The sequence below is a fragment of the Leopardus geoffroyi genome, chromosome A3 (assembly GCF_018350155.1).
Source record: "Leopardus geoffroyi isolate Oge1 chromosome A3, O.geoffroyi_Oge1_pat1.0, whole genome shotgun sequence".
Lineage (NCBI taxonomy): Eukaryota > Metazoa > Chordata > Mammalia > Carnivora > Felidae > Leopardus > Leopardus geoffroyi.
Genome location: NC_059336.1, coordinates 76,385,910 through 76,412,473, shown reverse-complemented (window position 1 = coordinate 76,412,473; position 26,564 = coordinate 76,385,910). Strand labels below are relative to the sequence as shown.

At 34.9% G+C, this 26,564-nt stretch overlaps 1 protein-coding gene across 6 annotated transcripts in view; it reads right to left on the bottom strand.

Moving 5' to 3' along the window:
* VRK2 (VRK serine/threonine kinase 2) overlaps nucleotides 1-26,564 on the bottom strand; it is a 104,259-nt gene that overhangs the window by 57,151 nt on the left and 20,544 nt on the right. For 4 of the 6 annotated variants that reach the window (XM_045446121.1, XM_045446120.1, XM_045446124.1 and 1 more), the window contains exons 3-7: nucleotides 18,384-18,433; nucleotides 17,599-17,668; nucleotides 16,062-16,149; nucleotides 13,593-13,698; nucleotides 12,293-12,385 (exon numbers count right to left, since the gene is read on the bottom strand). In XM_045446121.1, the coding sequence (XP_045302077.1) occupies nucleotides 12,293-12,385; nucleotides 13,593-13,698; nucleotides 16,062-16,149; nucleotides 17,599-17,668; nucleotides 18,384-18,433 (407 nt within the window). The other 2 variants (XM_045446122.1, XM_045446125.1) reach the window with 2 other exon arrangements.

Below are 26,564 nucleotides of genomic sequence, written 5' to 3'. Positions count from 1 at the left end.
GTGAGGTTACCTGTCTGATTTTAAGGAAAAACACTGTTTGATCCATGTCTGAATAGTATTTGAAGAGATTTTTTTTTAAACAACACAGTAAAATGAAAACAGCTCAGAACATCAAGTGTGCCCCCAATGGACTACCCAGAACTTTATTTTGACTATCATCCCTATCAGGACCCTTTCTTTCCATCTTAACCAAAATGGCTGTTTCTACTCAACACCTCTTTGGGTCTATTTCCTAAGTTTATCTCAATCCTTACAACTCTACTGCTTTGACAAAGGTTGTATAAATGTCAACATTTCTGGCTTTTTCTGTTGCCAAATCATTCAACAATGTCTTCCCTCTCTGCTGTTGAATCTCTTTTTCCAGTAGTTTTTTCTCTCCATTAAACAGCTTATTGCTCAAAGTTCTTTTTGCCATAATTTTAACTCAAAATATACATGAAGGGTGAATTAATATTTAAAACTATAATCCAATAAAACTTTCTGAAAATAAAAGAATCTATATATCAAAAGGGCCCACCAGACATCTGGGAAAACCGATACAAGATGATCTACTCTAAACATATCCTGGTAACACCATTAGACATTATTAGTAAAGAAATAAAAATCCTAAAGGTAGCAAGGGAAAAAGAACAAATAACATATACTGGTAAGAGAATTAAACTAGCAACAGATTCTTAAAAGAAACATGCAAAACAAGGCAACAACAGATTAGCATTTTCAAGAGATTCAAGGAAAAACATGTGAACTAAATATTTTAAATCCATTCAAGCTATCCCTCAGGGATCAATGTTATTGAAAAAGTGTAACACAAGCAAGGGTATTTTGTACCCTTGGGCACTTCTTGAGCAATCAAGTTACTAAAGCATTAGTTTCATCCAATCTAAAGATGAGTACGTAACTCTGGTAAAAGGACAGAGAGATGAGCATTTAATATACTTAATTATATCTAAGACCAAAACAAGGCTGGTGATAAATGAAGAATATACAAGTGACCCATGTTCTGACAAGGTAAAGTAGTAGGACTAAAAACTAAGAAAACAACATTAAGGGAAAGAGGAAAGTAAAATAAACAATAGTGAATTAGTAGTAGGTGAAATAAAACTACCATAAAAGACTATCATAGTAGCAACAAAAGGTTAAATATGGATAAAGTGAGCCAAAAGCATCTTTAAAAGGTATAGATACCAAGGCCAATCACTACAACAAAAATATGAGCTTTCATAAATAGTCCTCCCACCCAAAGAAACCTTAAAGAATAAGATCAAAGAAAACACATATGAAACAGAGCAAATATAAATAATGAATATTTACCAAGTAGCACAGCAATGATCTTTATGAAATAAAAACTACAGAACTTGATTCTGGCCCTTGAGGCCATATAGAAATACACTAATAACAGAAGATTTTTAAATACCACTCCTGGTCAAAACAAATCCAGTGGACAAAAACTAAGTAAAGGTATAGATGACATAAATAATATAGTTAATAAGATAGAACTTTTGGACAGATATTAAACTATATAAGAATACAGATATTCTTTTGGACAGATATTAAACTACACACTATAAGAATACAGACTACCTTTTTCTCAAACAGACGTGGAATACTGACAAAAGCTGACCTTCTTCTAAGTCACCAATAAAGGCTTCAGGGCATTCCAAAGAGTAAAATTATCAGAGTAAACAATATCCTGATCATCTTGTTACAAGTCTAGAATTTAATAACAAAAGTTTTAAAAAGGTCCTTCTACATGAAAATTTAAAAACCTGCTGCTGCACAACTTTTTGGTGAAGAAGAAATACAAACCTTCTAAAAGATAAAGATAATAAAAAACATATTAAAATTGATGAGTAAAACATAAAGCTGTGACCAGAGGAAAAATCATGGCTTAAAACACTTAGAGAAATAAAACAATTTTTAATGAAAATAAATGAAATAGATCTGAAACCGAAGACCAAGTAAAAAAAGAAAAGGGTGAAATAAAAAGATGATAAGAAATAACATAATAAAGGCAAAATCAAAAATTAATGAGATAGAAAAAGGAAAATATTTCTCAGTAATCAAATCAGAATCCAAGTGAGTTGAAAAAGAAACACCTTTATTAAGGTAGAAAAAAGGAAGAAAGAAATAATAAAAAATAACCAGAGGGAAACAACCATTGAAGTAGAATAAATTTAAAATTCAGAAGAGATTAACTACAATGTGTAACACCATAGAAATACATTTGGAAAAAAAATAAATACATTTGGAAAACTAGACAAAATGGATAACTATCACAATTGACCCATGTAGAGATAAAAAGCTTAAATAGTTCCATAGGAAGAGGTAGCTACATTACAAGGAACTGCCTCATAGAAAAACAGCAGAACCAGATGATTTCATATTCAAAAACCAATTGGTGCCAATTTAATAGAAATGGTTCTAAAATATAGGAAATGAATTAAAACTTACAAATTCTTTTTATGAAGTATAATGTTGATACCTAAATCTGATAAAAAATAGTACAAAAATAGAAAATTACAGATCAACATCACTTACAAATACCTATATGAAAATACTACATAAAATATTAGTGAACATACCTCAACACCATATTAAGTAAATAATGTACTATAACAAAGTGGGATTTATTCCTGGAAAGTAAGGTTGATTCAATATTAGAAGCACAATGATGTATCACACCATATTAATTGATCTGAGAAAAATGTGTAATTATTTCCATACACACTAAGTAAATCTTTGATGAAATTCAATACCCATCCCATAAAATCAAAAAATCCACTCGAGAACATAGGAATTGATGGTGATTTCCTTGATATGATTATAAGGACACACACATGCACACACTCACATACGTATACGTAGGCACACCTTAGTCCTAAAGCCAGCATCATATTTAATGGGGTAAACTTCAGGCATTTCCATTAAGATCAGGAAGAAGCAAGGATAATCACTACTTTCACTACTATTTACTACATACTGGATATACTAGCAATACAATTAATTAGACAAAAGAAATCAGAGATACAAGAACCGAAAGACAACTATATCTACTTGTGTCTGAAATGCTTCCTAAGAAAACCCTAGATAATCATTACTAACTACCTCAAAGTCAATAAATTAATAGGATATAAAATGAATATATAGAAATCAACAGTGCACATATACACAAACAATAATCACTTAGAAGATAAAATAGTAGAGTAAAATAGCAGTGACAATACCAACAAAAGTGGTTTAATCTTTAAGAATAAGGGTAGCAAGAAATATAAAAAACTTAATATGAGGAAAAATTAAAATACTCAAGAGGGGCACCTGGGTGGCTCAGTCGGTTAAGCTTCCAACTTCGGCTCAGGTCATGATCTCGCAGTTTGTGAGTTTGAGTCCCACATCGGGCTCTGTGCTGGAAGCTTGGAGCCTGGAGCCTGCTTCGGATTCTGTGTCTCCCTCTCTCTCTGCGCCTCCCCCACTCACACTGTCTCTCTCTCTCTCTCTCAAAAATAAATAAACATTAAAAAAAAAATTTTTTAAATACTCAAGAGATAATAAATGTAATACTGATGAAATACAAAATCATTCCTTGCTGGGGCGCCTGGGTGGCGCAGTCGGTTAAGCGTCCGACTTCAGCCAGGTCACGATCTCGCGGTCCGTGAGTTCGAGCCCCGCATCAGGCTCTGGGCTGATGGCTCAGAGCCTGGAGCCTGTTTCCAATTCTGTGTCTCCCTCTCTCTCTGCCCCTCCCCCGTTCATGCTCTGTCTCTCTCTGTCCCAAAAATAAATAAACGTTGGAAAAAAAAAAAAAAAAACAAAAAAAACAAAATCATTCCTTGCTGTTGAAAAGCATCTATATATCATAAAGATGTCAGGTCTTCCCCAAGTTAATTTAAAAATTTAACAAAATGACAATAAAAATGCCAACATGTATTTTTTTTTTAACGTTTATTTATTTTTGAGGCAATGCAAGAGACAGAGTGCAAGCCGCAGGCACTCTGAAGAGAATCTGAAGCAGGTTCCAGGCTCCGAGCTGTCAGCCCAGAACCTGACGCAGGGCTCGAACTCACGAACCACGAGATCATGACTTGAGCCAAAGTCAGATGGTTAACCGACTGAGCCACTCAGGCACCCCAGCCAACATGTATTTTTTAAATGAAGCTAAACAAAATAATATAGAAACTATAAATATCTAGAGTAATACTGAAAAAGAAAGCTACAAGGCACAAAGCCTCATCAGATATTAAATTATGTTATAAAGCCTCAGATATTAATGCACTAGTATTATAATTAAACATAATTAGACAAACCAGAAGGATTCAGTAGAAAGTACAGAAATGAACTCAAGTACATATGGAAGTTTAGTATCTGATAAAGGTGGCATCTAATATCACTGAAGGCAAAAAAAAATTTTTTTCAAGTTTGTTTTGAGAGCAAGAGAGAGCGCAAGCAGGAGAGAGGCAGAGAGAGAGGGAGAAAGAGAGAATCTCAAGCAGACCCCATACTGCCAGCACAGAGCCCAATGCGGGGCACAAACTCAAGAACCGTGAGATCATGACGTGAGTCGAAATCAAGTCAGACACTCAACCATCTGAGACACTCAGGTGACCTGAAGCAAAAAAAAAAAAAAAAAAAAAAAAAAAAAATAGCATTGGAAAAACTAGAAAATCATTTAGAAAATGACAACACTGAGTCAACACTTCTTCTCATGTAAAAGAATAAACTCTAAATTAATAAGAGATTTAAATGTAAAAAATGAAAATATACAATTAAATTCATATAAAATCTCTCTGTGGAGCAAGGTTTTTAATCATGCTTGAATACCCATAGTAAATAAAAAATTAATAATTTGACCGCATTAAAAATAAAGTTTCACCTTCTATGTGGCAATAAAACATCACAAATATAATCAAAGGACAGAAGGCAAATTGAAAGAACATATTTGTAAAATCTGTAATAGATGATGGGCTTATATATTTAAAGAACTCTTCAAAAGAGAGGGAATAAAAAAAACAAAAAAAAAGAGAGAGAAACAGGCAAAAGACATGAGCAAACATTTCACGTACACACACACAAATTATTTAAAACTAGCCCTTTTTCTAGTATCCAAAATCTATAAAGAACTCACCAAATTCCACACCCGAGAAACAAATAATCCAGTGAAGAAATGGGCAGAAAACATGAGTAGAAGAACTTCTATTAACATGAATAGAACTTCTCTAAAGAAGACATCCAGATGGCCAACAGGCACATGAAAAGATGCTCAACATCACTCCTCATCAGGGAAATACAAACCAAAACCACACTCAGATACCACCTCACGCCAGTCAGAATGGCTAAAATGAACAAATTAGGAAACTATAGTGCTGGAGAAGATGTGGAGAAACGGGAACCCTCTTGCATTGTTGGTGAGAATGCAAACTGGTGCAGCCACTCTGGAAAACAGTGTGGAGGTTCCTCAAAAAATTAAAAATAGATCTACCCTATGACCTAGCAATAGCACTGCTAGGAATTTACCCAAGGGATACAGGAGTGCTGATGCATAGGGGCACCTGTACCCTAGTGTTTATAGCAGTACTTTCAACAATAGCCAAATTATGCAAAGAGCCTAAATGTCCATCAACTGATGGATGGATAAGAAATTGTGGTTTATATACACAATGGAATACTACTTGGTAATGGGAAAGAATGAAATATGGCCTTTTGTAGCAATGTGGATGGAACTGGAGCATGTTATGCTAAGTGAAATAAGTCATACAGAGAAAGACAGATACCATATGTTGTCACTCTTATGTGGATCCTGAGAAACTTAACAGAAGACCATGGGGGAGGGGAAGGAAAAAAAAAAAGTTAGAAAGGGAGAGAGCCAAACCATAAGAGACTCTTAAAAACTGAGAATAAACTGAGGGCTGATGAAGGGGGTGGGAGGGAGGGGGGGTGGGTGATGGGCATTGAGGAGGGCACCTGTTGGGATGAGCACTGGGTGTTGTATGGAAACCAATTTGATAACAAATTTCATATTAAAAAAATAATAAAAAAATAAAACTAGCCCTTTTTGCTTTTGGCAAAAAAAGGAATACAGTGACTGGATTTACACTGCCACTGCCTGGGGGAAACTGCATAAAATGAAAAATACAAATGTTTTGGATATTAAACAGGCAGCATATGACTGAGATCTTTGAGAAAATGAGGGAAAAAAAGATTAGTTGAGTCCCACAGATGCCCCAGCTTTCTGCCTGGTGACAATTCCAAACTCAAGAACAGGAAGGGAAATCCTAACAGCAGTACAGCAATCCTGACGACACAGTCATTGAATTCAGCGAGGCTCCCAAAGAGCCTGAAATTGCAGAGAGGAGTTTAGGAGAAGAGGGAGCTACATGGGGGTAGGGGTAGGGGCAGGGGCAGGAGGGGAGGAAGTTCCAGAAAAATCTGCCTAAGGATCTCCTTACCTGTAGTATAAAAGGTGGAGCCAACGACCAATAGGAGTAGGGAGAAGAATAACTCCCAGGGTTCACAAAGAGCTGGGAGTTGAGTTCTGACCAACCAGAGTTAAGTCCTCACACGGAATTCCATTAGAAATCACAGAACTTCACAGCATAGAACCAGGAATAAACTATCCACAGAAGTAAAGGCTACTATAGACTCATTTTAGCAAAGCTTAAAAAATAGCCTCAAAATGAACATACTGTCTCGAAGAAATTAGAGATTGATTAGGTTAAAAGAAGGGAGAAGCTATATAATGTAAACATTAATCAAAAGAAAGGGGTGTGGTTATATTAATATCAGACAAAGTTGAACAAAGTAATATTACTAGCTATAAAAGCAAGAAATGTACTAGCTATGAAAACACAATCTCAATCAAAATCCTTGCAGGTTTTGGGACAGAAATTGACAAACTGATTCTAAAATATTACAAAAGGAATTGCAAAGTAGCCAGAAAAGTCAAAATAATTTTGAAGAAAAGAACAGAGTTGAAAGACTCCTCCTACTTTCCAGACCATGAACTGTGATAATGACTGTATGATACTGTAACAGAGAATCCAGAAATAGACCCATTCATAGATGGTCAATAATTCTGACAGAGGAGCCGAAAGCAATTCACTGGGGTTCACTTCAACATCATATGTATGTATGTATACATACATATGGATGTCCCATATGTATGTCCACCCTCCCCCTAGAAAGGAGCCTTGATCCTTACCTGGCACCAAATACAAACTTGAAACAGATCAGGAATCTAAATATAAGAGTTGTATAAAACCCCTTGAAGAAAACTTATGAGAAAACATTTTATGATCCTAGCTTAGGACAGAAGTAGCACAAATCATAAAAAGAAAAAAAAATCATAAACTGGGCCTCATTATAATTAAAAACAACTGCTTTCTGAAAGACACTGATAAGAAAATGAAAAGATAAGCTACAGATGTAGAAAAAATCTGCAAACAAGTATCTGACAAAATGTTCCTATCCTTAAAAAATAAAGCTCTCTTAAGACAAATTTGATTTAAAAATGGGAGCATATAATTCACCAAAGAAGATAAAAGAGTGGCAAATATATACATGAAAGACGCTCCGTATCATCAGTCATTACATAACTGATGCAAATTAAGACTACTAGATATGACACCACATTTACCATAATGGCTAAAATTTTAAAAACTAATGAAACCAAGTGGTGGCAAGATGTGGAGAACTACACATCACTGGTGGGAATGTATAACAATGGTACTACCGCTCTGGAAGACAGTTTGGCTGCTTCTTTTAAATTAAACATATACTTCCATATAATCCAGAAATCCCACTCCTAGTTATTTACCTAGAAGTTGTTAAAACATATACCTACATAACTTTATGTGAATGCTTATAGCAACTTTACTAATAATTGCCCCCAAACTGGAAAAGACACAAATCTCCAACAGGTAAACAGATACCCTGTGGTAGTTTTCCATGGAATACTACCTATCATTAAAGAAGAATCAACTACTAACAACTACAGCCCAGGTAAATCACCCAAACATCATGCTCGGTGAAGGAAGCCAGACACAAGGGTATATATCCTATAATTCCATTTTTATATGACATTCCTTAAACATGCAAAAACTGTGGGGGCAGAAATCATCACCAGGGGTTAGGGGAGTGAGAGAAGGGAACTAAGCAGGTGTGGGGGAAGGACAGAAAGTGTGAGGATGATAGGAACATTCTGTATCATGATTGCAGTGGTGGTTATATGATATACATGTGTCAAAACACATCAAGCTGTACAGTTAAAAGGGTGAATTTTACTGTTTGTAAATTATACTTCACAAAACCTAACCTTAAAAAAGTATGCAGACGTTTACAGGATTTTAATATACATTGCCAAATTGCCCTTCCATTAACTTAATTTCTTCTTCTACTCCCATTTAATTTACATTCCCACTGGCGGTCTACAAGTGCCTGTACTTCATCAGCTCGATATCATCAGATTATTATTTCAGGCTTTTCCAATCTGATACGTTCTTTGAAAATGTTACCTCTGCATCTCTCTTCTTTTTAGTGATGGTGAACTATTGTTTATCCATTTCTGACAGCTGTATTTCTTCTCTGTTCTGTTAATTCCTTTTAGTCATTGTTTTAAGAAAATATTTAGTGTTTTTCTTATTAATTTTTTTTCAACGTTTATTTATTTTTGGGACAGAGAGAGACAGAGCATGAACGGGGGAGGGGCAGAGAGAGAGGGAGACACAGAATCGGAAACAGGCTCCAGGCTCTGAGCCATCAGCCCAGAGCCTGACGCGGGGCTCGAACTCACGGACCGCGAGATCGTGACCTGGCTGAAGTCGGACGCTTAACCGACTGCGCCACCCAGGCGCCCCTCTTATTAATTTTTTTGAGTTTGATACATCTCCTCAAATATCTGTCATAATTCTACTTTCCATTTTGTCATTTCTTTCATTTTTTTCAACTTTTTAAACGTAGACACCTTAAAGTTGGAAATTTCTCAATATTTTCTAGGATTTGTTCTTCAGTACCATTATATAAAAAAAATTTTCCTCCTCCTCAGAGTTCAGGTAAATATTCAACTATGACTTTTTAAATTTCTTATAGAGTCAATTTAAAAAATGTTAAATCTCTTTTGTCTGATACAGTGGCTACCAGCCACACGTAGTTATTGAAATTTAAATTAATTTAAGCTATTTTCCTGTGTTTTCTTCTGGTTTTATGGTTTCAGGCCTTACATTTAAGTCTTTAATCCATTCTGAGTTAATTTTTATGTGTGGTATAAGAGTCCAGTTTCATTCTTTTGCATGTAGCTATCCAGTTGCCCACCATTATTTACTAAAGAGACTATCCCTTCCCCATTGTATATTACTGGTACCCTTGTCAAAGACTAGTTCATTGTATCTGTGTGAGTTTATTTCTGAGCTCTCTGTTTTGGTCCACTGTTTTTATGCCAATAGTGTACTGTTTTTATACTATAACATTGTCATATATTCGAAATCAGGAAGTATGATGCTTCCAACTTTGTTCTCAAGATTGCTTTGGCTATTCACGGTCTTTTGTGGTCCCATACGAACCTTAGGATTCTCTTTTCTGTTTCTATGAAAAATACCATTGGAATTTTGATAGGGATTGCAGTGAATCTGTAGATTGTGTTGGGTAGTATGGACATTTTAACAATATTAGTTCTTGCGATCCATGAACATGGGTCACGGCAATGATTCTTTCAACTGACACTAAAAGCATAGGCAATGAAGACAAAAATAAACAAGTAGAACTACCTCAAACCAAAAAGATTCCACACAGCAAAGGAAGTCACCAACAAAATAAAAAGGCAAACTCCCAAACTGGAGAAAATATTTGCAAACCATAGATATGATAAAGGGTTAATATCCAAAGTATAGAAGAACTCATACAACTCACTAGCAAGAAAATAAGCCAACTGAAAAATATACAAAGGACCTGCACAGACATTTTTCCAAAGAAGGCATACACATGCCCAACAGGTATAAGAAAAGGTCCTCAATATTATCATCAGGGAAATGAACACCAAAACCACAATGAGACATCACTCTATACCTGTTAAGATGGCTGTTATGAAAAAGACAAGAGATAACCAGTGTTATCCAGTGATAACCAGTGATAACCAGTGGGGAGGGTGTGAAGAAAAGGGAACCCTTGTGTACTGTATAGTCTTTATGCAAAATAGTCAAGCAGTTCCTCTGAATGCAACTATCATATGATCCAGCAATCCAACTTCTGGGTATATACCAAAAGGAAAATAAATCATTATCTTAAGGAGATATGTGCACTCTCGTGTTACTGCAGCATTTTTCACAACAGCCAAAATAAGTAAATAACCTTAGTGTTCACTGATGGATGGATGAATGAATAAAGAAAATGTGGTATACACATGCAACAGAATTATTCAGCCATAAAAGGAAATATGCCATTTGTGACACCATGGATGAACCTGGAGGACATTAAGTCAGACACAGAAAGACTGTATTATCTCACTTATACGTGGCATGTAAAACAGTAAAACTTACTGAACCAGCAAGTAGAAAAGTGGTTGCCAGGGGCTGGGGGTGGTGGTGGGGGGTGTGTGGAGGAAATAGGGAGATGTTGGTCAAAAAAGATGAATAAGTTCTAGGGCTCTAACATACAGCATGGAGACAAGAGTTAATAATGCTATGTACTTCAAATTTGCCAAGAGTAGATCTTAAGTGGTCTTACCACAAAAGCAAACAAAAAAGTAGCTATATGAAACGAATGCATTAATTAAATTGATGATGGCAATCACTTCACAACATATACATCATCACTTTGTACACCTTTAAAAAATCATGTTGTACAACCTAAACATATGCATTTTTTTGACAATCCTACCTCAAGAAAGCTGGGGGTGAGGGAGAGAAAGCAAAGTAAAATAAAAAATTAATTAATAATTAAGTTAAATTTAAAATTCAGTTCCTCAGTCACACTAGCCACATTTTTTAGAGATTTTTTTTAAAGCAGTTAATTTATATTCAGTTTTGGCAAATTTAGAGCAATTCAGGTAAAACTGAGTGGAAAGTACAGTGAGTTCTCATATACCCACTGCCCCTCCCCCCAGACAGTCTCCATCCCATACCAGAGTATTACATCTGTTACAATGGATGAACTTACATTCCTTACACAGCAACACATCATTATAACCAAAAGTCTATAGTTTGCAATAGGGCTCACTTTTGGTGTTGAACATTCTATGAGTTTTGACAAATGTGTAGCAACATATATCCACCATTGTAGTATCTTACAGAACAGTTTCACTTCCCTAAAAATCTTCTGTGCTCTGCCTATTCATCACTCCCTTCCCTCTAAGCCCTAGCAATCACTGATCTTTTTAGTGTCTCCATAGTTTCTCCTTGTCCAAAACCTTGTAAAGTTGGAATTATATAGATTTTCACTTAGTAAAATGCATTTAAGGTTCCTCCATGTCTTTTCATGTCTTGACTGCTCACTTCTTTTAACATTGAGTAATATTGCCTTATTTGGATATACCACAGTTTATTTATCCATTCACCTATTAAAGGACATCTTCATTGCTTCAAGTTTTGGCAACTATGAATAAAGCTGCTATAAACATGTGTGTGTAGGTTTTTGTGTGGATATAAGTTTTCAACTCCTTTGGGTAAATACCAAGCAGTGTAATTGCAGATCATATGTTACGAATATGTTCAGCTTTTAAAGAAAACGCCAAACTGTCTGCCACAGTGGCCATGTCATTTTGCATTTCCAGCAGCAATGAATGGGAGTTCCTGACATTCTCCATCCTCATCAGCATTTGATGGTACACTACCCATGTTTCAGGTGCTGGATAGCCACACGTGGCTCATGGCTACCATACTGGACAGTATCATATAGAATATTTCCATCATTAGAGAAAGTTCCACTGGAAAAGCTGCTCTGTTTAAGACTTAAGTGTTTATACAGTGAAAGGGGAGCTAATATGACTTTTAATTTTTTTTTTTCTCTGCACAAATCCATCCCTTCTCCCACTGAATTTTGATAGTTCTTTATATTCACTCTGAAGGTCAAATTTCAGCCATTTTACTATATGTCCATTAACAAATGAACCCCTCTGAGTCTCAGTGTCCTCATCCTAATTACTTATCAGTTTAGTGCATTAAATGAGATAAGCAAGGTAAGATAAATCACAACGTTCATCATGTTAATCCTCATTTATAAACTCTCCTGGGTTAGGAGTTTGATTTTTGAATGTCTCAGTATGATACTTTGAGGATCCTTACTGAAAGCAAAAGCTTAATACTGTACTTACCCGATCTGGATTTCTATAACCTAATAGTAGATTTGCTGCTTTTATATCACCATGAACATATTCATTTTCATGTATATATTCCAGAACATCCAACTATGAAAAGAAATATATAAGGTTATACTAATGTCTATTTCAAACTCATGATCAACTTGAACATTTTGAATATAGAATAACATGTATTTTTTCTCATTAACAATAACAAAGTGACATATTATACAATTATGTGTTTGCCTATTCTCAAATATCACATGAACTGGTCACTTATCTTGGAAAAAAAGTTGAACAACATGATCCTCAAATATCAAGTGTTTTAATTAAACTTCTGATGAAAGGGGACCGAGATTCAACAATGCTGATACCTATGTTCCCGACAGCCTGGTGGCCAAATCACACTGTGCAAGGAGGAAAAAATCCGAGATACACTGTACAATAATCATGAAGCCCACTCAGGAATTCCTCACCCAAGCAATGATTATAAATCAAGTTTTGGAGACCCCAGAACAAAACACCGTGTCCATGAGCTCAGAGAAAGGCATTCTCCCTTTGGACAGTAATAGGAAAAAAACCTGAGCTTCATCTTTAAAGCCCTTGAGCCTTGCATATTACCTTCACCCAGTGCTCAATAAACATTTGCTGGCTGGCTAAACGGATGAATGGATGAACGGGAAAATTAGCGAGTTCTATTTGCCACATCCCAACCTGGCATGAGTAGTTTCATTCTATTTAAAATGGAAAAAATAAAATGGAGCTTGGGCAAACCCAACACAAACAAGATAAGACAAATATGTGATATAAACAAAATGTGTGCATGGGTGCTATTAAGATTTCATTGCTTCTTATTTGGCAAAGTATATATTATTCATTGCCATACTAATTACTGCCACCATCCCAAACTCATAATAAAAACTGCACAGCGCCCCATACTGTCACATGTTTAGTATGGAAAATAATATATTTTGCCATAGTTTGCATTGTTATAAATACAACTGACAAAAGAGAGGTTATTCTTATAGCAATGCAAGCTTGTTCTGATATGTAAAACAAAGCTGTGAGGGGAAAAAAAAATCAGACTGTAGAACCAATGCCTAATTGAGTTTGTAGTGCCAAACACAGCACATTCTGTCACTTACAGAGCCCACTGTTATCAATTTCACCAAAATAGCCTCTACTCTAAATAACTGACATTTCTAGGGCAATAATCCTTCATTCTCTGATAATTCCACAAAGGGCAACGATTTGTGTATTGTAACAAGTAAATAATCTGAAAATGAGGCATGTGAAATAAGTCATTCCTTCTTACCATTCGGATACCTAGCTGCAGGACAGTTGACTTTTTAAAAGTACCATTCTGGTCTGAGATCTTCTGTAAATCTATTCCTAGTCTTTCCATTACCATAAATCTGTAACTATAAGAAGGAGACGTCAAAAAGAGATCTTAAGATAGCAATGCTTGAAACTGCCTATTTATGAATTTGAAACAAGGAAAAATACCCTCAACCTAACAACAAAGAATACTGCAACCTGAACCATTAAAGAATGAGTGTACGTTAATAATCTTGCTGTTCTTTTACAGAAAAATACTAGTCAGTATTTACTTTGCAGTTAGTTTTCTAGAAGAAGAGAATGTTGTGCTGAAACATTCATACTCACTCTTAGACCATGAAAAGAGAATACTCTTCCTAAATTAAAGAGTCCTGAGTTTGATTCATTTTGACTGCATCACCTTCTCACTGTGTGACCTTGAACAAATTATTTGTTTGGACAGAAAGTTTTATTTATATTTGCTTCTTGAGCTTATAAATCATAATTACTTTCTCCATACACATACAAATATGACTTTTTTAAAAAATGTACTTCCTTTCTGTTTGGCACCTCCACCCCTTCTTGTCTTCCCTTGACAGATCCACACCAGCCCCTATTCTTTATTGATCTATGTATACACACATGAACACAGACATAGAGGAATTTTTGTCCTTGTTTTACAAAAATGTGATCTTATTATATGCACTTTTCTGCATCATATTTTTTTTCATTAATAGCTCACTGAAATCCTTCCAAATCAACTGCATTAGCTCTCTTTTTCATGTCTGTTTATTCGGGGTGGGAAGGGATGGGGAGAGGCAGAGAGAGAGAATCCCAAGTGGGCTCTGCGTGCTCACAGCATGAAGCCCAACACAGTGCTCGATCCCATGAACTCAGGTCATGACCTGAGCCAAAATCAAGAGTCGGATGCTTCATCACCAAGCCACCTATGCACCCCTCAACTGGTATAGCTGTAATTGATTCCTTTCATGGGCTGCATAATAGTACATGATATGGATATACCATGATCTACTCAGTCACTCAGTCCTCTATTAACAGCCCTTTACTTTGTTTCCAGATTACTGTTTGTTCATTTTTTAGTGATAGCATTTGAAGACCATTTGAACAAAGCACTGACCACTGAGCCTATTTTCTCACTTAGGAAAGAAAACATCACTATTTTAAAGGCTATTGAAAGGACCAAATGGGATACCTAACAAATAGAATTTTTTTTCTTTTTTAATTTTTTTTAATGTTTATTTTTGAGAGATAGAGACAGAATGTGAACAGGGGAGGGGCAGAGAGAGAGAAGAAGACACAGAATCTGAAGCAGGCTCCATGTTCTGAGCTGTCAGCACAGAGCCGGATACGGGGCTCCAACTCACAAACCGCGAGATCATGACCTGAGCTAAAGTCGGATGCTTAATCAATTGAGCCACCCAGGTGCCCCGAATTTTTTTCTTCTTTAAAAATCACTACTCAGTTATTTATATGTGATGACTAGCCATATGTGGTGATTTAAAAAATATTTCCACAAATTTTTTCTTGTGCCTCTTCTCAAGAGATGAAGTTTAATTGAATCTCCTCTTACATATGGAGTAGACTTAGTGACTTGCCTCTAGCAAAGAGACTACAGCGGAAATGATGTGATATTACTATAAGATTTGAAATAAGTCAGTCAAAGAAAGACAAATACCATATGTGGAATTTAAGAGACAAAACAGATGAACATAGGGGAAGGGGGAAAAAAGAGAAGGGAGCAAACCAGAAGACTCTTAACTATAAGGAACTGAGGGTTGTTGGAGAGGCATGGGTGAGGGATGGACTAAATGGGTGATGGAGATTAAGGAGGGCACTTGTTACGATTTGCACTGGTTGTATGTAAGTGATGAGTCCCTACATTCTACTCCTGAAACTAATATTACCCTCTATATTAACTAACTAGAAGTTAAATAAAATTTTGACTAAACAGTTTCAATTATAAAAAGGCTTTGGCTTTCTTCTTGGATGCATGCTCGTGTGTGTGTGTGTGTGTGTGTGTGTGTGTGTGTGTGTGTGTGTGCGTGCACACACATATGCTCTCTTTCTCCCTCTCTCTCTCTCTCTCTGTTCCTATTACTTCCTCTAGGGAAAGCCAGCCACCATGTCTTTATAACATTGAGGCAGCCTACGGAGAGACCTACATGATGGGAAAGTGAGGCTTGCCAATAGCTACAGCAGTGACCTTGAAAAGAGATCTTTCCCCAGTCAAGTAGGGAGATGACTGTAACCCAGCAGGCAGCTAACTACATCCTCACAAGTCCCGAGCTGGTAACCCAGTTATAGAAACTGATCATGGAAACTAAGATGATATTAGTCTGTTGTTATAAATCACTATGAATTAGGTAATTAGTTACATAGCAACAGGTATTAGACCACGTAAGAAACAGTCATAGAACAACACTTGATTATAATAATTGCATTTTACCTTCTTCCCTTGAATTCAGTAATACCGGATCCATAAAACATAGGAATTCCTAAATAATCAAGTTGTTTGAGTTCTATCCAGTTTTTGACTACAAAGACAAATTTAACAGGAAAAAAGTTATTTAATTTTAGAAATGTTATTTCTCACTTTTACATAGATCCTAAAACTTATCTAGCTAACCTAAGTAGAAATTAGACTTCCTGGAAAATGTTTTAAAGAATCTAATATCTATCTATCCAGTGGCTTTTAAATTCTCTGTCACCATAATTAACATAAAAACATATACAGAAATTTTAAATTAAATCAATTATAACCAAAACAGAAGTAGTCATGGTCATAAAATGCACTGCTATCATATACTCAGATCTTTCTATTCATGAAAAAAAAATTCATTCCCTTATATGTTAAATTCCAAAACATAACATATGCTCAAAAAATTAAAATAAAATAAAATATAACATATGTTAACTACCAAAGTATCAGTAGAGAGATGGCTTTTTCTTTTCCATTACTTAAAAATCTAAAGCCATGGTGGTTGAAAAAATAGAAATTGGGCAGAAAAATAATTTACTATGAAATTGTTATACAGAAACTTTTTTGACTAAATTTAGTCTAAAAAAGTCAAATCCACTGAAATCATCAGGTAGTTTATTTTCCACTTTTCTACCATATATGTTTAATGTGTAAGACAGCTCTACGATAGGTAATCAATGTTTAATGGATTCTATTTGTCACCCTGACATAGTTTAAGCAGTTAGTAAAGACTACTTTCATAACATTTAGGTTTTATTAAGGAAAACAAAGTTAATTATTGAGTCTAGACTCATTATTCTTTTTCTTAAGCATAATGTAGAGGATCTTGACTGTATCACTTTTATTCATATCAACTTCCGTTAAGTTTTACTTTGTCCATCTATATTCTACTGTATTTAGAAAATGTTTCACTTATTCCTCAGCTCTGCTCACATTCATTTCTCATTAAATTCCTCTAACTGGTGGTTCTCACATGTGATTTCCAGCTCCAATTGATTTTCCAACATTCAAGTTTCTAACACTTTTAGCTTCTAAAAGTTCTAAAAGTTTTAGCTTCTACATGTTCTAAATCATTTCAATGTTTAATCATTTCCATACACCTTACACTAATCCATTCTATGGCCATTCCTTTTGTTTATATATCTGCTGCCCATTTTAATATATTTTCTTTATTACCTTTGACTCCACATGGTTTTCTATTAAAAATTATGATTTCATTCTACTATCTTTTACACTTAAAGAACACTTAGTAGCTTAGACCAACAACCTAATATTGTATGTAAAGTAGTGGAAACAACTTTGATTTGAAATATATAACTCATTATGTATGTAATATCAACATTTATATACCATCTATCTTATTTTTATATAATAACTAATTGTATCATTTTACAATAAAATTCGTGATTGAAAAGAATTTTCCAGAAGGCCAGAAAAGAGAAATATATTAACACTCACTTCAGCAAACTATACAGAAGTAGCTTGCTTTGCTAAATTTACTTACTATAGTCTTTTTTTGCAGCTCTTTGATAAAATTTAAGTTCTGAAAATAATGGGCCATTTTCCTGATATTCCTATAAAAGATAAGAACAATTAATTTTATTAGGAAAAAAATCTTAAAGATAGATTTGGTATTTCAACTGTGAAAATATGAGTACACACTGGTAATATATAATAGTGCTTGAATAATTTACTATAAAATAGAGGCATCAAATTTCCATTAAAAAGCTCAGAAAGCACTAAACTTGGAGAATCTCATGTTTAAATTTAACACCTGTAATGCTGTCTATACAATCTTACACATGAAAGTAGTCTTCTTATGGAAAGAACCTGCTAAAAATACTGACAACTGGATATACACACATACAAAGATATTCAGCATCTACCAACATGGACATCAGGGTAGATATACTGTAAACTACCCTGGGGTTCATTCATACATGATACCTTTATTAAGTGTCTACTACATTTCATCCATTGTGTTAGGCATAGGGGATACAAACAGAAATAAAACCTCATCCTCGCCTTTAAGGTCCTTACCATCTAGAGTAGAGAGGAAGGAAGGGAAGAAATAAGAGGAGAGATAGCTAGATAGGATACAAAGATGATAAATGTCAACACAGAAGAACAAAGTTCTCCAATCTTTACATTTTAAGAATGTGAAAATATACCATAATACTATATTTATCGATAAGTAAAATTAGAAAAGCTAAGAAACAGTTTTACAAAGATACCAGGAAAAAAGCAGAAAAGAAAAAAGTGAAATACAAATTTAAGAGCAATACTCACCACTTTTATTACATGTCTTGCATCTTTATCTGGTTTATTTGTGGGGAAAGCTGCAGAACAAAACACAAGGGGGGTGGTGAGAATTGGCTGTTCACAATTACCGAACACCTACTATATAGCAGACACTGAGCTAAGCACTTCACATATATTCACTTATTGCATCCTCCCAAGAACTTCTTATGGTAGGTATTATCTCCATGTTACACAAGATCTGACTAAGGTTCAAATGTTGAATAATTTGCTGAGAAGTATCAGATTGGGGATTGAAACTCAAATCTATCTGACGCCAGAGCCCACACTTTGCCATAAACCATATTCAAATATTTAATCATGGAAAACAACAGATATTAATCACACAGATCCAAATGTAGCGGAAAATATTTTCTAGATGTACAGCATTAAACCCAGTAAATGATACATATTAAAACCCACTGATTCAATGTTACTAAATTAAAATCTATGATAATTCAGAAAGAAAAACATATGCATCTTAACTAAAAAGTTCAGAACAATTTCTATGTGGCAAAATTCTAAAATAAATCAAGTGATAATGAGAATAAACTCTTTTAAAAATCATCTTCTGACCCTGGCAATCCATCATTCCTACATTAAAGAATGTGTATCTCATAATTACATGCATTTCAATTTCATTTTATCTTAGTATTTGCCATTTGTGTTTTAGATATAGCAATTCAACTTCTGAAAATTCCACTGTTCAAATTTTTAGATCCAATCGATCCTTTCATCTCCGTTATCTAAATTATTTAAAAAATTATGTTTTTCAAATCTTGGTATGTTGACTTGTATATTTATTTGTGCTATAAAAGTCTAGAAACTTGCCATTCATCCATTCATTCTTCATCCATGCATTCCTTCATTCATTCAACCAGTACTTCTTTACCATGAGGCTAGGATTTGCAAGGCATTGTGTTAGGTGTCAGTATTATGTTTAAAGGAAAGTGAAAGGAAAGATGGTGAAGCTAGTATTCAATATGATTAAATATCAGCACCTAACAAATGGAGAACAAGATCAAATTCTTCAGGTAAATTTTCAGTATGTTTATCAAACACTGTCCTCTTATGACTACTTCTAAAATTTCTCCTACTCCACGGACTTTCTTTTATTTCACATGATAGATGCAAAAAAAAAACCCACAAATTTACTAAAATATGTCAATTCTACTTTACAGTAGAGTCAACTTATGCACATTTTTTTAACCACTCTCCAAAATTTTTAACATCAGAAACGTTACCAACCATTTGAAGAAACTATTACTTCAATGTTAGTTGATACTGGATACAAATTATGAACCCAGACCTCTTTACAGTAACAAAAAAAACTAAACTTGTCTAGATCAAGTAAAACTCTCTTTTCGCCTTGATGTACGTAAATTCATTACACTTTCACCCATGCAAGAGGAATGGATTATCCATATCTAAAGCAAGAAAAAACAAAAGAGTATGTACAGAAGAAGGGGTCCAGTCCTGTTATAGAAGAAATAAGAAAAGCCTTTCTTCCCACCCTACAGCAGACTATTTTTACTAGTGCGGTGCCCAAGCCTGGGGAGAAATAGCCCTGTCCTAATCCCGGTCCTCTTAGTACAACACTGGCTCTGGGAAAGGTGCAATGGGCTACTCCTTGATTATTTCAGTCAGTATAGCCCTACCACTTAAAGTCTGCATCTTCCTTTCACATTATTCAGGAACATAACTATATGTTGACCTATATTCGAAACATCCCACACTTGTCATCTGATAGCTACATAATATTCTCCATAAACTTCCAAGTCAGATTATATTGGAAGGCCTAAATCCAAAATCAATGGACTAGAAAGCTCTTGGAGATGGATGTTGAACAAATAAATTGTCCTAGTTACCATGGAGGTCTCTTTTTGGTAATCCATCAATTAATGAATGAAACAAATATTTATTTTCTACTGTAAGCTAAACCACATTCTAGCTGGTATTAAAAGATTAAACATTTGTAATTAAAAAATTAAAAGATAATGGAAAACAGACATGGTATGTGCTTTTATAGTCTAATGGAGAAATCGGACATTCATCAAATACTCAAGCACAAGTGCAAAACTTTAAGTATAATAAATGTAAAAAGGGGGAGGTAGATAGTAATAAGAGGATGCATAATTGAATCTATACAAAAGGGAATTATGGCCAGGACAGTTTGAGAAGTGATGTTGGGCCAGATGCAAATCTGGTTAATAACTTCTGCCTAATGAAAGGTTTTAAAAACTTGAGGTATAGGTGGAGGATAGAAAACACATAATTAGACATGCATTCTGAACATATCACTACACTACAGCGTGGAGAACAGACTGAAGGGGAACCAGAGTAGACACTGGACCCATCAGTAAGGATTTAATTTTGATTGATCACAGAAAGGAGGACTACAGCTTGGACTAGACTATCAATGGTACATAGATTTCAGAGATTTCAGAAAGCGAAATTGGTAGGACTTGATGATGGAGGAAAAGGGCTCTTGGTTGGTAGATTACTGCTGATTAATCTATTAGGGTTTGAAAAGAATGCTCAATCATCGACAGTGACAGTGTTGACAGTATAGCAGTCTCACACTTCCATTTAAATTTCTGATGAGATAAATAAATAAACTTAAAAATATTTTTTAAAGGGGCACCTAGGTGGTGCCCAACACTTGGTTTTTGGCTCAGGTCATGATCTCAGGGTTCATGGGTTCGAGCCCTGCATGGGGCTCTGCACTGACAGTGAGGAGCCTGGTTGGGCTTTTCTCTCTCTCCCCCTCTTTTTGCCCTTCCCCTGCTTTTGCTCTTCCCCCCCCCCTCAAAATAAATAAATAAACAAAAATAAATTTCTGATGAGAGCTCTGATGAGCTGCTAAAAATGCATCTGGCACATATAGAATATCTGCCCTCCTAGCACTTTTTTCTATTCACTAGGAAGTCTATCTGGTTTTTCCCTTGAGGAACCAAACCTCCCACTACCCACGTGGATCTAGTAGGATTGCTTCACACAGTACTCCGCCCTTACGTCTCAGAGTTGGGCACATGACCAAGCCTGGCTAATTGGGATATACAAACCCACCGGCCACAGCAACCAGTTCAAGAGAGCAACATGCCCCAACTAGGTAAAAAGTTACTCCCTAAGATTTGACATTAAAATGCAATGTAATACAAGTAGACCATCAGATGTAAGGTTACCAAACCCTAGAAATTACCTTCCTCAGTTAAACTGAAAATAAAGTCTGAAAAGTCAAATCCAACACTGATAAAAGTGAGGTTAAGGTAGGAAGCGAGAAAGGGCTCAGTGGACATTGCTTAAACCCTATACTATCCATACCTGAAGCCAGAAAAAGCCCTATACTTCTCAGTGATAAGAGTTAAAAAAAATCCCCTTTGCTTAATACATTTGAGTTTCTAACATTGGCAACCAGGTTTACACAGAAGGCAACTAGAAAAACTAAAATATGATGAAGTCTGATAAAAAATGTCAATAAAGTAACACACTAGATAAACCAAAAACCTTGTATAAAATAAATAGGATGCTGAATAATCAAACTTTCTCATAAATGAAGAGTTCATCTGGTGAAATAAACAAACAATAAGGAAGTCAAAAATAAACAGAAATCTAAAAACCACAGGGAGCCTTAATGTTCTAGGCTAGGTAGAAAGGCTGCCCACTCTGGATAAACAAGGACATTAGTGTTAAAGCTCTCTTGGGAAAAAGACAAGTCCCTGGGTCTGCAAGAGGCAGACATTTGAAGTTAAGATGGCCACATAAAGTCAGAATTTTTAAAGTGCTATGTCTTGTATTAGTGTGAAACATTAAAAAAAGAGAGCGAAAGAAATAGGGAGATGGGGGAAGGGGAGAAAGTGGGGAGAAAGGAAGGGAGGGAAGGAGGTAGAAGAAGGAGAGGGAAAGAATAAAAGAAGAAAGGGAATTCACCAATGACAAACACAGAAAGAAAAACAAAAAAACCCCACCTTATTTTGGCCTAGACCATGAGTGTGAGGCAAAGTACAGTCTTTCCTGATAATTTATTCTGCCAAAGTTGCCTTCAGGAATTTGAGGCTCAAATTCACACAACTTTATGGTACAGGGGATTTGAAGTCAAATGGTAACCCAGAGCACCTTGCAGAAGCAAAAGAAACAAATCTTCAAGGGACACACTGGACTCCCATGACCTCCAGCAATAAAGCATGGCTACAGATGAGGAAATGATCCAACATTACAAAATAGTAAAGAAAATAAACAAAAGGCATAAATCCCAAGAAACTCAGACCTCCCATATAGCTCAATTATCTGCTTGAAATGATAACAGACACAAAGTATCAGTAGCATAAGAAACAGTGCAAAATATTTTATGAAAAAATGAACAAATTGATTGTAATTCAGAAAGCATCAGAGAGCTATAAGTGCCAGTGACCAAGAACAAGGAATACATTTGAACTCCAAGATGAAATCTGGGAGTAAGTTTGAATTTGGAATAGTCAAATACTGGAAACTACCAGCACATCTATCTTCATTAGAATGTGTAACACACTGTACTATAGTCATAGCATGAAACACATCGTAGCAAAAAAAAAATGAGTGAAATACATATACTGTAGTAATATAGATATATCTTAGACATAATGGTAAGTAGAAAAAAAAACATAAAACAGAATGCATACTTATGATTATATTTATATAAATTTAAAACCCACAAACAAATTATATTTGTTTAGGGATACACACGTACACTATAATAAAAAAACAGTATAATTAAAACCATAAATAGTGTAGACTAGTGTTGTTACTAATACAAGGGAGGGAAGACATGTTAGAGGTTCTAGAGTGCTGGTTATTTTATGATATATTATAAGCTCGACCTGGATGGGGATTGTGAGTGTCTTGCTATTAGATATATTTTCCTGATAAACTGTATGTATATGTTGTTGTGTGCATTTTTCTATATAATAATACATCCAATACATATATAATCATTAATATTTAAAACTTAATGAATAGCCAAAATGGTAGGTCAGAGAGAGCTAGAAAGAGAACAGTGACCAGGATTAGATCTGAGAAAATAATCTAGAATTTCCCACACAGGAAGTAGAGATATAAGATATGAAGACGAGATTATGAAACATCAAGGAAATATGTGACAGTAACACAATTTTCTAAAAAGCTCCAGAAATAGAGAATAGAGAGAACAGAGTCCAGGCACTTCTGAATAAATAATATCTGATAACTTTCAAATACCGATAAAAGTCATGAATCCTCTGATTTAAGAATTGCAAGTCCACAAGATAATAAATCTGCACTCCAGCCCACCATAGTCAAAACTGCAGAACATTAAAGACAAAGTTCTAACAAACAACTTGATAGAAAAGATTAGATTTTTGACAGATGAAGTGACAGCAGACTTAACAGCAACAAGGCAGTAGGAAGACATCGAATAATCTCATTATTCGTATAATATCATATATTCATATGCTGGGAGAAAATAATTATCAATCTAGAATAAGGTGCACTAAAAACATGAACAAAAATAATGAACAAAACAGGAACATGATGACTAGAGTTACAGGGTCGTAATGCCATGTATTTATTCAAGAGAAACAGGGAGACAATGATTAGCTTCATAGTTTATTAAATCAAGAGAGTGTACTGAAAGTTTACAGGCAACCTCTACAATAATAGAAATAAAATTAATAACTTCAAAATCTATAAGGGAAAAAAAGAATTTTAAAAAGACCTAAAAATAGGAAGATAGGCAAAAATAGAAAAAAATAGAAGATAGGAAAAGAACAGTTTTTTTTAAAGGCAGAGAAAATATAAAATCTGATGAAGGAAATAAATACCAATTTTATATCAATTTTTAGCCACACATTTTGTCATATTATATTATCTCTGAAATTTGAATGCATCTTACAACTGAAGACATCTTACAGTTGCTGTTGACCACACAGCAGTGGACAGTTGTCACTGCCTATACAAGTACAAACCTAGCCCCTATGTCTGTCTTCACTTCCGTTGAGTCTTCTACATTGCTGGCAACATTACATGTTACAGTTAATTGTCATTTACAATGATTTGTGCATGTAGAAAAACTAATTAACCAGTCCAAAACAGAAAAGTGGTACCTAAACTTGATAGTAGTCAAAAAATGTTAAGATAGGACTGTACCAACTGAGTACTCTATGAGTTCCACATGTAAGACTATTTTAAAGGTACCATGTTCTAGTTTAATGGGAAGTATTAGGCATTAGATATAAAGCAGGTCTTATATAAACACAAAAAGAATGATTGAAGAGACAGATAATTATGAACTTTTAAGCATCTAATGGAGACTCAACATATGTACATAAAATAATGGTGTATCTTATAATCACAGACATCTTAGATGTGAAAAAACATGCCATAATCATAATAAATTTGAGTAGACTAACTTCACCAGTAAGAAAAGAAACTGTAAGATTGTCAGAAAAATAGATAAATGCATACTATATATGAGACATAACTAAAACCTAGCGATGCAGAGAAAATGAAAAGATAAATAAACTAGCTAAAACGGGCTGAAAAAAAGGCTAGAATATGTATTTTCAAAATTATAGAAATCTGAGGACAAAAGAATTACTAGATATAAAGTTAGTACCATTTAATCATTAAAAAAAATGATTCAATAGAAAAAAATTAATTCAATGGAATGACTAAATTCATGAATTTGAAAACATCTGATAATGTACCTTCATAATAGAGAAATCAAAACCACCAGAATTATAAGAAAAAAAATGAGAAAGTGTAAAAATCATGGAATATTTTAAAACAATCCATAATGTATAGGCAAGCAGACAAAAATAAATTAGAATAATACAATTAACAGTTTTTATCTAAAGACCACATAAAATAACAAAACAAATAACATACATTCTTTTCAAAAACAAAACATTTTTAATTGCCCATAATTTTACCCAGAAAGGTTTCCTTGAATATCAAAGAATAAGAATTATTAAGGCTACATTATGTGACCATAATGGCTAGATCCTAGGCCAAAGAAGAAATCACAATGGAATTTAGAAAATACATAGCACTTGTTTATGCCCCGGTGGCTCAGTCAGTTAAGTATCCGACTCTTGATTTTAGCTCAGGTCATGATCTCAGGGTCATGAGTTTGAGCCCCTCATTGGGCTCCGTGCTGACAGCTCAGAGCCTGGAGCCTGCTTCAGATTCTGTGTCTCCCTCTCTCTCTGCCCCTCCCCCACTCACGCTCTGTCTCTCTCTCTCAAAAAATTAATAAACATTAATTTTTTTTTTTTTTTTTTTTTTTTTTAGTGGGAAGGGGAGGACAACTGGGTGGCTTAGTCAGTTAAAGCCTAACTTTAGTTCAGGTCATGATCTCATGGCTCATGAGTTCAAGCCCTGCATTGGGCTGTCTGTTGTCAGCACAGAGCCACTTCAGATCTTCTGTCTCCCTCTCTCTCTGCCCCTCTCCTGCTCTCTTTCTCAAATAAATTTTGAAAATGGGCAGAGGATCTAAACAGGCATTTTTCCAAGAAGACATACAGTTGTCCAGCAGACACATGAAAAGATGCTCAACATCACTAATCATGAAATAACAAGAAATAACAAACAAGAAATAACAAATGTTGGTGAGGATGTAGAGGAAAAGGAACTTTCACATGCTGTTGGTGGGAATGTAAATTGGTACAGCCACTGTGGAAAATAATATGGGGGTTCTTCAAACAATTAAAGATGGAAATACCACATGATCCAATAATTCCACTACCGGGTATTTACCCAAAGAAAATGAAAACACTAATTCAAAAAGATATACTCACCTCTATGTTTACTATAGCATTATTTACAATAGCCAAGATATGGCAGCAGTCTAAATGTCCATCAATAGTTGAATGGATAAGGAAGATATGATGTATACACACACACATACACACACATAAGAATGTTACATAGCCGTAAAAAAAAATAAGATTGTGCTATTTGCAACTACATGGATGGACCTAGAGGGTATTATGCTAAGTGAAATAACTCAGACTGAGAAAGACAAATACCATATAATTTCACTCATATGTGGAATAAAACAAACAAACAAGCAAAAATAAGGTAGAATCAGACCTATAAATACAGAGAACAGAGTGATGGTTGCCAGAGGGAATGGGGGTGGAAGGATGGGCAAAATGG